The sequence below is a fragment of the Diceros bicornis genome, chromosome 32, assembly GCF_020826845.1.
Source record: "Diceros bicornis minor isolate mBicDic1 chromosome 32, mDicBic1.mat.cur, whole genome shotgun sequence".
NCBI classification, from domain to species: Eukaryota; Metazoa; Chordata; class Mammalia; order Perissodactyla; family Rhinocerotidae; genus Diceros; species Diceros bicornis.
The window spans coordinates 11,451,092-11,466,478 of NC_080771.1; the positions used below are offsets into that span (position 1 = coordinate 11,451,092).

Genomic DNA, 15,387 nt, shown 5'->3' on the forward strand with positions numbered 1-15,387 from the left:
TTTGTCTCAAGCGCAACCTGGAGCCCCACCCCTGGTGAGATGATTCCTAGCGGCTGGCTGGACGCTGGGCAGACACTGTTCATGGCTTTTTCCATTGAGTTTATCTTGGAAGTTGTTCCAAATCGGTATATATAGTTGTCTTGTTCTTCAAGTGCTCACTGCAAGCTACTTCACAGCATGAATGTATGGGGTGTTCTTTGGAAAGAATTCTATTTTCACATCACAAACGAAAGAGAAAAGTCACCATTAAAAAGACAGAAACTAAGAACAAATGTACAAACCAAGAATATAATATTTTATTAATTTCCAGATTATGAGTCTTACACAGCATATACATATATTTAGATAATATATAAAACAAAGAACAAACTGCAGGAAGAAATATTGGTCTGAAATTGCCTTATGGGACATCTTTAATTCTAAAGTTCATGGTAAATGTATCTCCCCACACACTGGGGCAGGCAGCAGGATAATCTCCAGCATTCACGTATCAAAGGACGGCTTATCCCTCACTGTATTTACAATGCACTTGTGCATTACAGCATGGTCACTGGTGTCCATGACAAGAGACACCAAGTAGTGGATAAAAGAACCCTAGCACAGTGAACTCATATAAATATTTGTTTTTTGCATTGTCCTCCAGATAGTTTCCTTTTTAAACTAAGAGTCATGTCCAGGGTCTATCCCTTGGTTTGCATTCCAGTTATTGCTGGAGGAAAAAAAAAAAACAGAAAAGAGGTATCAGTTTAAGTTATTAGAAAATAGTCAGTGCCACTGACCCCCCCACCTCTGGTGACACTCGAGGGGACGCTGGGCTGTGAGGAAATGCTCACATCAGCAGCAGGCAGGCATGTAAGCACCCACCACCGTGTCAGAGGGGACCAATCGGCTGATGGTAATTTGGGGCTGGTACAGAGGGTCAGATGGAAGATATTCTTCAAGGAAGGCCTGTGAGCAGGAAGCAGCAGGATGCCCCCCAGGAGGGGCAGGGTCACTTTGTGGAGGTGGGGACAGCAGTAACAGAACATTTCACAGGATCGTTCCTGGCTCAGTGCTGATGGCGAAGAAGAGCTAAGATCTTATGATGTAAAGGTACTCCATACTCCATATCAACAGAGAGAGGCTCTACAGCTGAACTCGTAGAATACAGCACTTTCCAGGGACACAGCTTCCCCAACTCACTGTCCTGCCTGCCTCTGAGGAAGGCTGGCCTACCTTTGCCTTGTTCTGAACTGGGAGATATAGTTTGAACTCTGCTGGCAGTTCATCTTCTGAGTACAGTCTGTCTGAGAAGTAAACCCGGCGGATGCGACAGTTTGCGTGGATCTGTGGATGCAAGACTTATTTTAAGAGGTAAAATACGACTCTCCTTCCTCTTCTCCTGATTCTCCTAGCGCCCCCTCATGACGCTGTCAAAGCTTCATCTCTTTGGCGTCTCCTCAGCTTGGCTTAGGGGTAGATTCTGGCAAGAGGCAGATTTTGCTTGCTCTCTTCTCCCACTATATCTGAGCAGACTCCTGAATACGTTCTGCACCTCTTTGAGGTCAAAGACAGTAACTTGGGAACTTTAGCCAAAAACCCACACTGTTCTGTCACATGGGCCACAAGCCAGTAACAGACAGAGCACACTCCCCTTCTCCCACTGGGGCTCCACCTGGAAAAGAAGCCGGTACCTGCACTCTCAGGGTCTCAATGTAATTTGTGCCATACGCCCGCCGGGTGAAGTCTGACAGGTTGAACTGAATCTGGTTCCAGCCGTCATCCAGCCGCATGGGCATAGTACAGATGAAGGGTTTGACCCGCGTGGTGCTCTGGTAGTTACTTGCCCGAAACCGCCGACGCACATTCTTGTCATCTAGTACCTATGAGATAGAAAAGTTTTATTTATTTAATTATTTAGTGAGGAAGATCAGTCCCGAGCTAACATCCGTGCTAATCCTCCTCTTTTTGCTGAGGAAGACCAGCTCTGAGCTAACATCTATTGCCAATCCTCCTCCTTTTTTTTTTTTTTTGCCCCAAAGCCCCAGTAGATAGTTGAATGTCCTAGTTGCACATCCTTCTAGTTGCTGTATGTGGGACACGGCCTCAGCATGGCCGGAGAAGCGGTGTGTTGGTGCGCACCTGGGATCTGAACCCGGGCCGCCAGTAGCAGAGCACGTGCACTTAACTGCTAAGCCACGGGGCCGGCCCATACCTATGAGATACAGAGAAGAGTCACATTAACCTCATCCTGGAAGAAACAAACACCCTTGGTGAGACAAGGACCTGAACTCCCACAGCCTGGTTTCCCAAGGCTGAGACCCCAGGGAGAATAAACAGACCAGATACAGGTCACACTGGAGGCAGATGGCCCGGAAGTAGCAAGTTTATCTTGTCTGTTGCCAAGGCAACACCAGCTGCCTATGACATGTGACAAATCCGTCAGGCCCTCAGACCATAGAACGATTTCATAAACATTCATCCCTTTGAAAAATCAAAAATACTAGAATAGAGACCAATAATAACTCCCCATAATAACTCCCCATAGGGACACTAGTCTAACCCTCAAGTTTTGAAACCTTGTAGCTAATGATTAGATTTTCTAGATGATTACTGCTTCTTTAAAAACTTGGCATTAAGTGGCATTAAGGGGCCGGCCCGGTGGCGCAAGTGGTTAAGTGCACGCACGCCACTGCGGCAGCCCGGGGTTCACTGGTTCGGATCCCGAGCGCGCAAAGACGCACCATTTGGTGAGCCATGCTGTGGTGGCATCCCATATAAAGTGGAGGAAGATGGGTATGGATGTTAGCCCACGGCCAGTCTTCCTCAGCAAAAAGAGGAGGATTGGCAGATGTTAGCTCAGGGCTGATCTTCCTCACCAAAAAAAAAAAAAAAAAAACCAAAAAAAACACTTGGCATTCAATTTTGATTACTAATACCAAATTTATGTTATAAATATAAGGGCTGCATCAAGTATATAGCAGAGGCAGAAAAGAGTACATACAAAAGGATAAAGATATCTTCGCAGGACCACTTTTTCCCTGTAAGTTGACAGGATACCTCTTTGGTATAGCCAAGAGTGTGCGCACTCATGAGCACACACTTACCTGTACCTCAAAGGTAAAATATTTCTTCAGGTTTTTGATAATCATGACAAGGAAGGGAAGTTTAATTCCCAACGTCTTCTTTGGGTCTGCAGGACATGTGATGTATGTGGTGCTGTAGAGAGAGGAAATACCAATAAACACACTGCTTATCTTTGCCTGTGTGGTACACACAGCAATAACACTCGGTCCAAGAGGACTGACTAGAAGGCAGATCTGAAAGATCCAGATATGTCATCCAATGACCGGCTCAACCCTTAAGTCAGCTGATGCTTTAACAAGGCTGAACTCTGAAACAAAAGCTTAACACAGGACTAGACACCAACAATAACATAGCTGAAGACCAAAGCCAGACCAGTGGATCTGAGGTAGTTCTTCCAGTGAGAGAAGATTCCATTCTGGTCCAAGAGAACCATCAAATGATAGAAAACTAAGACCACTGTGGCACTGAAAACCACACTGGACACCCACTGGATGATTCGTGCAACACACACACCTTGGTTAAATACTAATAGCAATAGCTAATACCTACATAGCACTTACCCTGCTAAGCAGGTTTTAAGTGTTTCATACACGTTCACTTATTTAATCTTCACAATAATCCTATAAGGAAGATGTTCTGTTACCATCCCTATTTTACAGATGAGGAAACTAAGGCCTGGGGGATTAAGTAACTTGCCCAAGGTAAGCTCCAAGTAGCAGAGCTGGATTCACACCAGGCAGTCTGACTCTGCAGCCTGTGCTATTAACCTCTGTAATGTACTGCCTCCCTCGCATACAATGTCTGGCAGAAGAGAGAGGCAACCCACCTGACATTTGTTCCTTCAATCTCTAGCACCAGGGACTGGATGTCGTTATCAGTGATTCTTTTGATGTGGCCATTCCGCACCTATGAGGAAGAAAATTAAACTGGTTAGTATCAAAATATTGGGCAACAACTTTGTTAAGATTTTGAAGGCTGAATGGGACCATGTAAAGAAAAACACCACAGTAGCCCAAGGGACATAACACAGAAGTTTGCGACATGGTATGTGGAAGCTTATATGTAAGTAAGCCACACTATTACCAGCAGGATACAGGATACCATCAATCACCACAGGAATCACAGATAACTGGGCAATCTGTAAATCAGGATTAATGTCTTTCCAACGAAATCAACTCAATATGTACTAGGAACATTCATATACATTCTCTCACTTAATCCTTACAACAACAACAACAACAACCAGAATGTAGGTAGTACTGTTTCCACTTTACAAATGTGGACACAGACACCTGGGGAGTTCAAATGACAGATCCTAAGTAAGAGTGTTAGGATTAAGGACCAGGCTTTGCACTGCCCCACACTGCCTCATCCACTTCTTCAGCCAGAAAGGTCAAATGCTGAACATCATTGAGAAGGAGGGTGGCAACCAAACAATGAGAGCATACTCCCCCAAGTTTACTCCTACTTCATGCCTCTTTATCTTCTTTTCCCTAAGTTTCTGTGTTTTCAAGTATGAATTCAAGCGCCATCTGTGCCACACACAGAAGCCTTCTTTAGCATTTTCAGCCCACGCCGACCTCTCTTCTCTCTGACTTGTTTTTCTGGCTCATGTAGCCCAGACCACATAATTTAGCACTTCATCCTACATTGTTTTGTATTGTTTGCTGCATATGTAGGAAGTACATGATGCGGAGGAATCAATATTCAATACAGTTTCCTCCTCTCACAATAGTTAGGAAAGCACAATTACCTCAAGCATTAAACTGTTAAACACCTAATATGGACAGAGCAGAGATATGCAAGGGCACTTCTGAGACAGGGCTGGACTGTTAGGGCTGAATGTATTAACACACGAAAAAGATCAAGCAGGTTTAGAACTGGATGCATCAGAAAGACAAGCATGTGGTCTTTTTCTAGGTAGAGTGAAAATGGCTGTGTTGGGCTGTCATAATCAATGACTCAATCATTTGGCTTTCCATTAGATTTGCACATGCAGAGAGAATGCAGTCTCAAGTCTGCCTGATAGCTGTATTTTTCAACGTAGATGATTAATAATATGGCATTCTGTTTTTAGATGTCAGTCTCTGTGAGCTCTGTTACTCGTGCTGTGCTTGGTGTTCCCCAGGTGACAGCTGATATCACTGCCCATCTTTTTCTGGGAGAAGCAACTGAGTCTTGTCTCCTCAAAAAAGTATAAGCTCAAGAGTAGGGATCAAGGATTAAGCACCTTAAGATACAAAAGATACCGTATCTTTTACAATGCTTAGTATTAGTTAGGCATAAACTAAGCATTCAAATATTTGCTGACTTCTGGAATTTGTCACCCAAAGAGCTGGCACATATGAATAGATTCAAGGAGGATTTTAAAAAAAATTCCTGGATAACAAATCCACCGTGGACTATTATAGGAAGCCAGAGATCCTGGGGTATATCACAAAGCCAGTGAGGCTGCCAGCATGAAGAATGCTTTCCCACAAATCATCCTTTGGTGCCCATTGTCAGAGACAAAATGCTGTGTGGATGGGCCCCAGAGCTCTGCCAATGCAGCATTTCTTGGGTTCTCAAGACACAAACGTCACATTGAAGTGCTTCTCAAACAAAGCTGGCAACATCCAGTGCCCTCCTGCTTTGAATTCTGGGCCCCTTTCCAAGGGAGATTAAGAGCACAAAGGCTTGGGTCTGTGTAGCACATGCCAACACTGCCCACCTCATTTCCCATATAAACGCTCCCAACCCAAGTGGCAATATTCCTCCTCTATTTGCTAGCCCACAGCCGCTGTGGAAAATCAGGCAGACTTGTCGGTAAAGGAGGAATTAATCAAGAAATTATTTCCAAAAAATGTGATGTAGTCACATTGATTAGAGGTGGCAGTATTCCAACAAGATGTAAACACTAATTTTATAACATACCACTAATTATTCTCTAGAATATAATTTCGTTCTTTCTTAAAAAGGTACATAATGCAACAATCAAACAGACGGTTAAGTGGAGAGGATTAAGTAATTAGGGCCCTAGGACTACTACTGCTCTAAGGCAACATGCTGCAATTTAACCAACACTGTTTGAAAGCATGGCCTCAAACCCTACATCCCCAAAGTCTCTCAGGCAAGAGTCCAAGAGAAGTCTCCCTCAGCTCCAGGAAGCCCAGACAGATTTCACAGGGAGGAAATGTTAGGAAACTCACCTTCTGCTCATCTCAAAGTTTACGGCGGATGACTTCACTACAGCAAATGTGACTATTCAGGTCTTTACAGGAGAAAACAATGCCTTACACTGCACCCAGAAGGTAGCAGGCTGGAAGCCAAAAGAGAGACTTGGTGTATTCTTATGCTCTGCCCTAGAGGCAAGCTAACTTTTAGTTGGACTTTCAATAACTCTCTAAAGAGAAATTTCTTTCAGCAACACATCAACAACCACACTCACAAACTTAACTCTTACAAAATTAATGTAGCCCACAAAACAAGAGAACTCAGAGGAAAAAAAGGCAGCTTTTTCAAAGGAATGCCCACCAGTGTCTCTCGAGTTTTAACCTGGCTGGTGGTGAGACAAGCTAAACAGAGCCTTGTCCACAGAGAAAGTTCAGTCCTCAAAGAAGAAAAACACGGGTATTCTCATATCACCAGCTGCCAGAGCTCTGAAATCAAGTTAAGCTGAATTGTTAGTGATTATGATTTTTCTCCTTCATCAAGTTCAAAAGCTGCAAATAATAAACTCATTGGAAGAAAAGAGTGGGGTAGGGGTGCAATTAACCAGAGATATGAGCCCTGAAAGGGTGGGAAACCTCCCAAAACCTCTCTCTCGGCTCTAATACTAGGATCAAAGGGAAAGGAGGGTGGACAATCTGGGGGAAGGTAGCCTGACCACCCTGGCAATCTGGCTGTCACTGCCTTAAACTGTAAAGGCCTTCCAGGAAGCAAGCCCCTCCTCAGTCCAGCTTCTGACAAAGAAATACAACAAGATACATGGCCTCAGAAAACATCAACTTCCTTTCCTTCGCTCCTTCTAGGCCAGGGGTCACTGGGCAGGCCTGGCTTTGAAATGAAGATAAAATGAACTGGTCAGCGTTTACAGCTCATGGTGAAAAGTTTGACTTTACTTCCCTCTTTAAATTATAAAATGCCAATTGTTTTTGACTTGTTAATTCTTTTTAATTTCATGACACATTCCCACTATCCAAGTGTGGCCTATCAAAGTTTTAGTTCTCCAAAAAATAAATAAATAAAGCCAACCGTACGTTTTTTTATTTCATGAACTCCTCCCCTTCTCCCCGGCCCCAAGCTATGAGCTGGAGGTACTTCAGAGTCTGGCTACCGGCAATGACAGCTCAAAACGGTCCTCAGCCGCTGCAGCCCAGAAGAGAATCTTCAGATCCTTCCTGCAATCCCTCTCCCCGGCTTTCCACGGTTGCTGGGGCAACTAATAACGAACATTGATTTTTCTTTTTTTCAGTGTAAGCCCCAGGGAGGAGGGTCAAGCTGAGGGGAAAAAATACTACTGGGATAAGGAGGAAGCTGGCCAACGCTCTATATTTCTTCAAGCGCTTTAAAAATAACACGAGTTGTATCCATTCTCTACCCCCCCTTTCATTTTTCTGGCTCCACCCACTTATCCTAGCAGACAGCTGAGCCCTCAGCCATCTGGCATCCTAGGCTTCATGACACATGTTCCAATTTACATTAAGCCATGAGAGCTGTCCATTTCAGCAGGCAAGTTTCTGGCCCCCCGCTAGGGGCTGGGCTCTAAGTCAGAAAACAGGCGGAGGGAGCCCTCTGTGGGGAGAGCTGGGCATAGCTCCGACTCAGGGCCCGGGCCTTGCCAGCTCCAAGGCTGCTCTCCAGACGTTGCTGCAATTCACAGGAACTATCCGGACAGCAGACAGGCAACTCTGGGCATATACAGACACTTCCTTAGTAAAAAGGACAATTATGTGCACTGCTAACCAGTCTCTTCCAAACAGTGCCTTGAAAGGGCAAGTGTAACTAAAACCCATGCCTTCGCCCAATTATAGTAAAAGCTGTTACTCAGAATAATGAAGAACATCGTCAGACTGACCCAGGGAAAGTCTGAAAAAAAGTTTTATTCCTTAAATGCTCTCAATTCCACCACTGGAAACTGCATCAGTTTAACACATGCCAACAAAGCTTGCTAATTAAAAGCTAGGGTGTGGGAACTTTTTTTTCTGGAGAGACATTTTGATCATTTTTAAAACTAGCAAACAGGGGGGCCGGCCCTGTGGCTTAGTGGTTAAGTGCGCGCGCTCCACTGCTGGCGGCCCGGGTTCGGATCCCGGGCGCGCACTGACGCACCGCTTCTCCAGCCATGCTGAGGCCATGTCCCACATACAGCAACTAGAAGGATGTGCAACTATGACATATAACTATCTACTGGGGCTTTGGGGAGAAAAAGGGAAAAAAAGGAGGATTGGCAATAGATGTTAGCTCAGGGCCGGTCTTTCTCAGCAAAAAGACGAGGATTGGCATGGATGTTAGCTCAGGGCTAATCTTCCTCAAAATAAAATAAAAAAATAAAGCTTTAAAAAAAATAAACAAAATAAAATAAAACTAGGAATAGGGAATGGGAATGGGAATCTAATCGTATCTAGCAACAACCACAAAAATTCTGGTTCTAATATTTAGTTTGGGAATAGGGGAGGATCAGCAGCAGCTGAGAGAAAGACAAAGTAAGAGAAAAGACTGAGAAGCTTGTATGAATAAACATTCTCATCTAGTAGACTTTTAGGATATTACCAGTAAAGACTGAAAATTATGTTTTACACAGGCATAAGCAGGAATAGAAACTCTTGGTATTTTCTTTACAAACCAGAAGTAATGTTTACATTAAGCAAGAGTCCTTTAATAAATGTAATATTTGCTGGTCCCAGAAGTTAAGGGAATATTAAGAAATCCCTAATTTCTCCTAAGCTATTGGTTTGAAAAATTACAATGGTCTCTATCAGGAAGCTTACCGTCTAGCGAGGAATACAGATCTTAAGAAGCTAATTTCAAGTGTGATGAGTATGACGAAAAGAAAGCAGAGGTTCTATAAGTGGATGTAAATTAACTCACCCCGGGGAAGTGTCTTTGCGCTGTGACCTGAAGACTAACGAAGAGGTGGAGGAGTGGGTCCCAGCAGAGGGACCGTAAGAACACGAGCCTGCAGGGGAGCGAGAGCAGGCCTTCTTTCAGTTCAGGAGGTCACTGCTGAGAGGGCGACCCTGGGGGAGGCGAACCTGGAGAACTAATAAGGCAGGCACCAGACATGCGCTGTGCAGCCCTGGAGCCATATTAAGGGTTTCGGACTGGAAAGCCATAGTACAATGACTCAATTATTCTCATTTCAGAAGGCTGGCTTTACTGTACGTCCTATTCCTAGGCTTCTGAATACTGGGCTCAGGTATAAAATTCTTCTTCACTCTTGAGCAAATTCCTCAGTTCCCTACCCTATTTAGCACTTTATGCAATAACTCTGTTGCTAAGCACTTTATATACATCCTCATGTAATCTCCAGAACCAGGAGAAAGAGGTGGCATTATCACCAGATGAGAAAACTGAGTAGTAAAGCACTTGCCCAAGGTGACACAGCATAGGACACATGACAGAGCCAGGACGCAAATCCAAGGTGTCCGCTCACGCTCTAGCACTGGGGTTTCAAGGTAAGATACTATTCTTCCCCTTACAGAACTTGTAGTCTAGTGGGAGATACACAAGAAATAGGCAACTGGCACACAGTGAGACAGAGAGTGCCACAGGAGCACAGGAGACCTCACTGAAGCTCCCAATGAAACTGTTTGAGATGTGAGCGGTGCGATGAGGGGGAGGGGTTGTCAACTTCAGTGTCAGGTAAATGCAGGTGTTACAAATGTAACCACACTCACAAAAATGGAGTTTGCGAATTCACTAGTACTGTGAATATGGCACTCACTCCTCATATTCATAAGGAGACACAGGGCCTAAAGAGAAGACAAACCTAATTTTTCCAAGATTATTTTTCACAGAAAACAAATTACAGAAATTCTCTCTCCATAAACTCAGGAAGGGAATAATAAAGTTCTGTGAAATCAAAATAACTAAAAATAGGCAGCACTGGTAATACGTACCTACTGGCAAAGATCAGGTTCATTTCTAGATATATGTGGACAGTCCTTCCTCCCTCCATCATCAAACTTTGCCCTTATTACAACTTTGCCTTATTCCCTGGGAGCAGGGAAAATGTCTTCTACAACTCTGTATCTCCCCAAATCTACCCAATGCCTGTCACTTAGCTTTTGCTCAATAAATCTTTGATAAGTATATCAATTCCCAGTTTTTCCCCTGACTGGATTGGATTCCCAACACTTTCTGAGGACTTTATAATACAGCTGAGAAAAGGCACACAGACAACAAAGCCTATGGATCTGGCCCCAGACTTTCTCTTTTCCTCCCTTTCCTCCCCTTGACCCAGGGGAAAAAAATTCACGGCTAAACACTTTTCAATCTAGTCTAAATAAGAAGAGTAGAAACATATAATTAACTTTAACTATTATGAGAATTTTGCTTAAAATGAAGGGTTCTCCTAAAAGTTTTCTTTGCCAAAATGTTTGTTTAATTTACTCCATGTAATCCTTCCAGTTGATCTAAGAATGTCCTCACACGTGTTTATGTCATTAGGGTACCATCCGACCTCTAGTGGCGTTGTTAAGGGACACGGTGCACCATGGTTACTTTGCTTTTATATTCCGTGTGTAAACATGTTGACTAATCAAAAAGCTGCATTTGAAATATAAAATACACTACAGAAGATCAAGACCAGAAAGGTTAAAATGGGCAACATGGATAAAAGTTTCACCTAACAGGAATGCTGAGGCCTCTCACCCAGTGGAATTCTTTCAGGGTTAGTAGTTCTCTGACCCGCTTGAAAACCTCTCCTCCTAGATCAAGTTTCGTTCTCTATTTCAACTGCTTATATTGACATTTTTGTTACAATTCCAAGTTCAACTGGCACACAAGGCCACTCTCTCCAGGCCTTCTGACAGCCCATAACCAAGTCCAGCACAACTGGGAAGCCATCATCCTTATAAAGTTCCCAGGGACACTCACTCCGGGTTCTCTTGGTAGAGGCGCAATTTCAGAGTTTAGAATGTTTTCTTCCAATGTGAACAAAACCATGAACTGATAACCTCAGTAATGTAGGGAAAAAATTAAAGACTGTTTTCCCATGTAATACACTCGGCATTAGCTTTAGCTTGTGGATAGAATCATTGTTCAAGTGGCAAGTTGGTCACACTTTTCACATATGCTTAAGGCCGAAACTCATTCCAGATGTTCCACTATTACAGATCTTTCAACCATCTTATAAAAATGACATTATGAACACACCACGCTCAAAGCTGCTTTCAGAATGCAGAATTCCCTAGTGGTGACAGACAGAAGGCTGTCCGTGTTCTCTCCTCTATGTGGCCCAAAACCTGCATCTGTGGATAAGGGAAGACAGGAAGTTGTTCTGAAAAGAAATCCAAAAATTCTTGGCTTCATTACCAATAAACTACTTATTTAGATTATTCCACATCCACGTCTGTAAAAACACCATTCAACATACCACCTCTCTCCCTTCTCCCTGGAAGACGTCAGTACTAAGGTTATACCCTCTATCACCTGTCTTCCACAGCAGAGTGCCTATCTTCACTATCTTCCAAAAAGGGGACAGCTGACTGTCTGGGAATTCATGAGAAATGAAAGACGAAAATAATAAAATGCAGACCTACTCACAGACTGCTAGACACACGTGCCCGCTATTCAATAACTCCAAAAAGTGGACAGGATCATCACCTGCTGTGGTCGGTGAAAGCATCATCTAGTGGATGCCTGATTAAGGACAATGAGGCTCACCCTTGGCTCAGAGCTTATTAATCCAGACAGGACTTTGTCACCATTATGCAATTTTCCTGATGGAGAAATTAGGCATTCAAGGCACCGTACAGACCCCAAGTCACAGTGAGTTTGGAGCAGGTGCCAAAAGCCACAGAATTCTGGCTTGTGTGGGACCAGTGGGAGGAAGGAAGCGAATGAATGAACCCCAAACATAACCGCGTTCTGGCTGCACCTCTATCAGGATGCCCAGCACAAAGGCTCTGTGTCTAGTGCCCAGTACAGTGCCTGGCACAAGACAGGAGATCAGTGAATGTTGGTGAAATTAGTGACCAACACTTCCGTTCATCTGTGCGTTCCCAAAGCAACCCCAAGTTGATGCATCTCACGGTATGACACGGGCACTATCAACCCCACTATACAGATGGAGAAACCGAGGCTCAGAAGAATTGACTGGCCGAGTCAAGTCTGGGGCGAGGAACCACTGTCCCAACCACCCCACGGCCGCAGGACAGTTACACCCAGCCACGCCCACCCCACAGGCACCCCCGCTGCTTGCACGACGCCCCCACCTCGCGCCTCGGTCACACCAGGCTGGGGACAGGGCACCGCAGCGACCGCCTGGCCTCCCCGGGCCGCCGCCACTCGATACGACTACCCACCGCCCCGTCCCCAGCCCCCAGGCGAGGAGGGGCGCGGCCCCCAGCCCCCGACCTTTTTGTCCCAGATCTGCAGGGGCTTGCTGCCGATGCTGTAGAGGATGGAGAGGAAGCCGCTCTGGAACGTGTTTTTGAACATCTCGCCGGCGGCCTTCTCCGCCGCCGCGCCGGGCCGACCTAGATATGAGCACCAAGCGGCGAAGGCAAAGCAGGGGGCTGGCCCTGGTCCGAAGAAGGACGCTGCTCTCCTGACCTCCCGATCGGCAGCCACCCACCGCTGGACTTCGACGCCGGACGCTACGTCCGTGAGCTTCACCTCCAGGAAGCACTAACCCAGGTCCACACAGAAACCAGAGCAACTGCTGACCGCGCCGCTCTCCCCGCCTTAAATGGAGGCGGCGGGCCGCCCGCCGCTTAAGATGGATCCCTCCGCCCACTTGAGCCCGCCCCCTGAAAGAGCCCAATCACCTCACAGGGCTCGCTACTTCCTGTTCCTTCCGCTCTTAAGCCCCGCCCTAGTCCCGCCTCCTCGTGAAAAGAACTCTGATGCCAAGGGACTATTTTCCCATCATCGCCCTAGAGCTTTTAGAAGGCGGAAGGAGACAGAGGGTTATAGAATGTGTGTTAGAACCTGCGTAGTGTCATGGGAACCTGGCGGGGGGCGGGGGGTCAGGGGGCGTGGAGACTAGGCCCCGCCCCCTGGGGAGAGAGGAGGAGCTACGGGAAACCGGAGAGAGGCTCGGAACGTGGCTTGGCTAAGCAAGCGCTTACTTGCTCACCTGAGCGTGCCAAAAGTACAGGATAAGGTTAAGGCAGCTAACCGGTATTGAGCACCAACTGTGCTAAGCGCCTTGTGGGCATCATTGCTTTAATTATTAACGGGGTCGCTATGAATACAACGCCACATATCTTAACTTGTGGGATGCAGTCGAAGCAGTACTCTGAGGAAAATCTATCGCCTTAAATACATTATTAGAAAACAAGAAAGCCTGACCATTAAGATAAAAGCAGAAATTAATAAAATTAAACAAAATAAAGTTGAGTTCGTTGAGTTGAATCAACAGCTGGGTTTTTTTAAAAAGTCAATTAATACTTAGAACATTTTTTAAGAGACATAAAATAGGCTATGATATTTCAAGTGTGGAAGAAATCCCAAATGTTGGAGATCAATCGCTCACTGAGCATGTACCTAAATATTATACTCTGTGCCCAGGCTTGTGCTGGGTATTGTGGCTGAAAGAAAAAGGAGTTTGCAGCTAACTCCATCATCATAACAACCAGTAACAGCTAACCTCAATGGAGCATTTATTAAGTGTTGGGCACTATACTATGTGTCAGGCACTATGCTAAGTGTCTTAGCCTTTATTAAACCATTTAATCCTCACAGCAACCCTGTGTGTGAACAATCCAGCCAGAATTTTCAGATATAGGGGAAAAAATATATGGATCTTATTACAGTAGAAAGTCAGAACTTTTTATATGAAATTGTTACTTCTGGATGACTTCTAGGGACTTGGTATACTTTAGGCCAGTGAACAATTTATCTTTTGACTGTTATTAAAATTTTCAAAATATCCTAGGGAGTAACACAATTATCTTACATTAGATTTTCATGTGCACTTGAGTCTATTGCAGGATTTTTTATTCTGTTCCATTGAACACTGACAACACCAAATGCTGGTGAGGATGTGGACCAACAGGAACTCTCATTCACTGCTGGTAGGAATGCAAAATGGAACAGCCACTGTAGAAGACAGTTTGGAGATTTCTTACGAAACTAAACATACTCTTTTCATTGGATTCTGCAATTCCACTCCTTGGTATTTACCCAAAGGAGATGAAAACTTATGCCCACACCAAAACCTGCACACAGATGTTTATAGCAGCTTTATTCATAATTGCCAAAATTTGAAAGCAACCAAGATGTCCCTTAGTAGGTGAATGGATAAATAAACTGGTGCATCCAGACAATGGAATATTATTCAGTGCTAAAAATAAATGAGTGATCAAGCCATGAAAAAACACGGAGGAAGCTTAAATGTATATTACTAAGTGAAAGAAGCCAATCTGAAAAGGCTACATAATGATTCCAATTACTGACATTCTGGAAAAGGAACTATGGAGACAATAAAAAGATCAGCGCTTGCTGAGGGTGGGAGGGGAGATAAATAGGCCGAGTATAGAGGATTTTTAGGGCAGTGAAAATATTCTGTTTGATACCATATTGATGAATACATGTCACTATATATTTATCCAAATCCATAGAGTTGTACAACACCAAGAGTTAACCATAGTGTAAGCTATGGACTTTGGGTGATTATGATGTGTCAACGTAGGTTCATCAATTGTAACAAATGTACCACTCTGGTGGGGGATGTTGATAATTGGGGAGGCCATGCATGTGTGGGGGCAGGGGATATATGGGAAATCTCTGTACTTTCCTTTCAGTTTTTCTGTTAACGTAAAACTGCTCCAAAAAATAAGGTCTTAATTAAAAAAAACAAAACACTGAGAAATATCTTCAAGACCTTAAGCTAGACAAAGATTTGTTAAATAGGACACAAAATTCACTAACATAAAAAAATTATTAAATTGGACTTCATTATAATTTTAAAAGTCTGTTAACTAAAAGACAACATTAAGAGAGTGAAAAGGCATACCACAATCTGGGAGAAGGTACTTGTAATACATATATCAGACAAAAAAATCTTTTATCCAGAATATATAAAGAACTCCCACAAGTTAACAGGAAAAAGACAGAAAATCCAATTTTGAAAAATTGGCAAAAGGCTTGTAGCAGGTACTATACAAAAGA

The 15,387-nt window shown here is 44.2% G+C and overlaps 1 protein-coding gene across 1 annotated transcript; it reads right to left on the minus strand.

The window, feature by feature from the left end:
* Nucleotides 1-274: 274 nt before the first annotated feature.
* CFAP20 (cilia and flagella associated protein 20) lies at nt 275-12,952 on the minus strand. Its single transcript, XM_058527922.1, has 6 exons — nt 12,628-12,952; nt 3,893-3,972; nt 3,087-3,198; nt 1,674-1,862; nt 1,216-1,326; nt 275-709 (listed from the first exon to the last, which is right to left on the minus strand). Exons 1-6 carry the CDS (start codon nt 12,709-12,711, stop codon nt 704-706), a joined length of 582 nt encoding a protein of 193 aa, XP_058383905.1. The 5' UTR covers nt 12,712-12,952; the 3' UTR covers nt 275-703.
* Nucleotides 12,953-15,387: the final 2,435 nt, after the last annotated feature.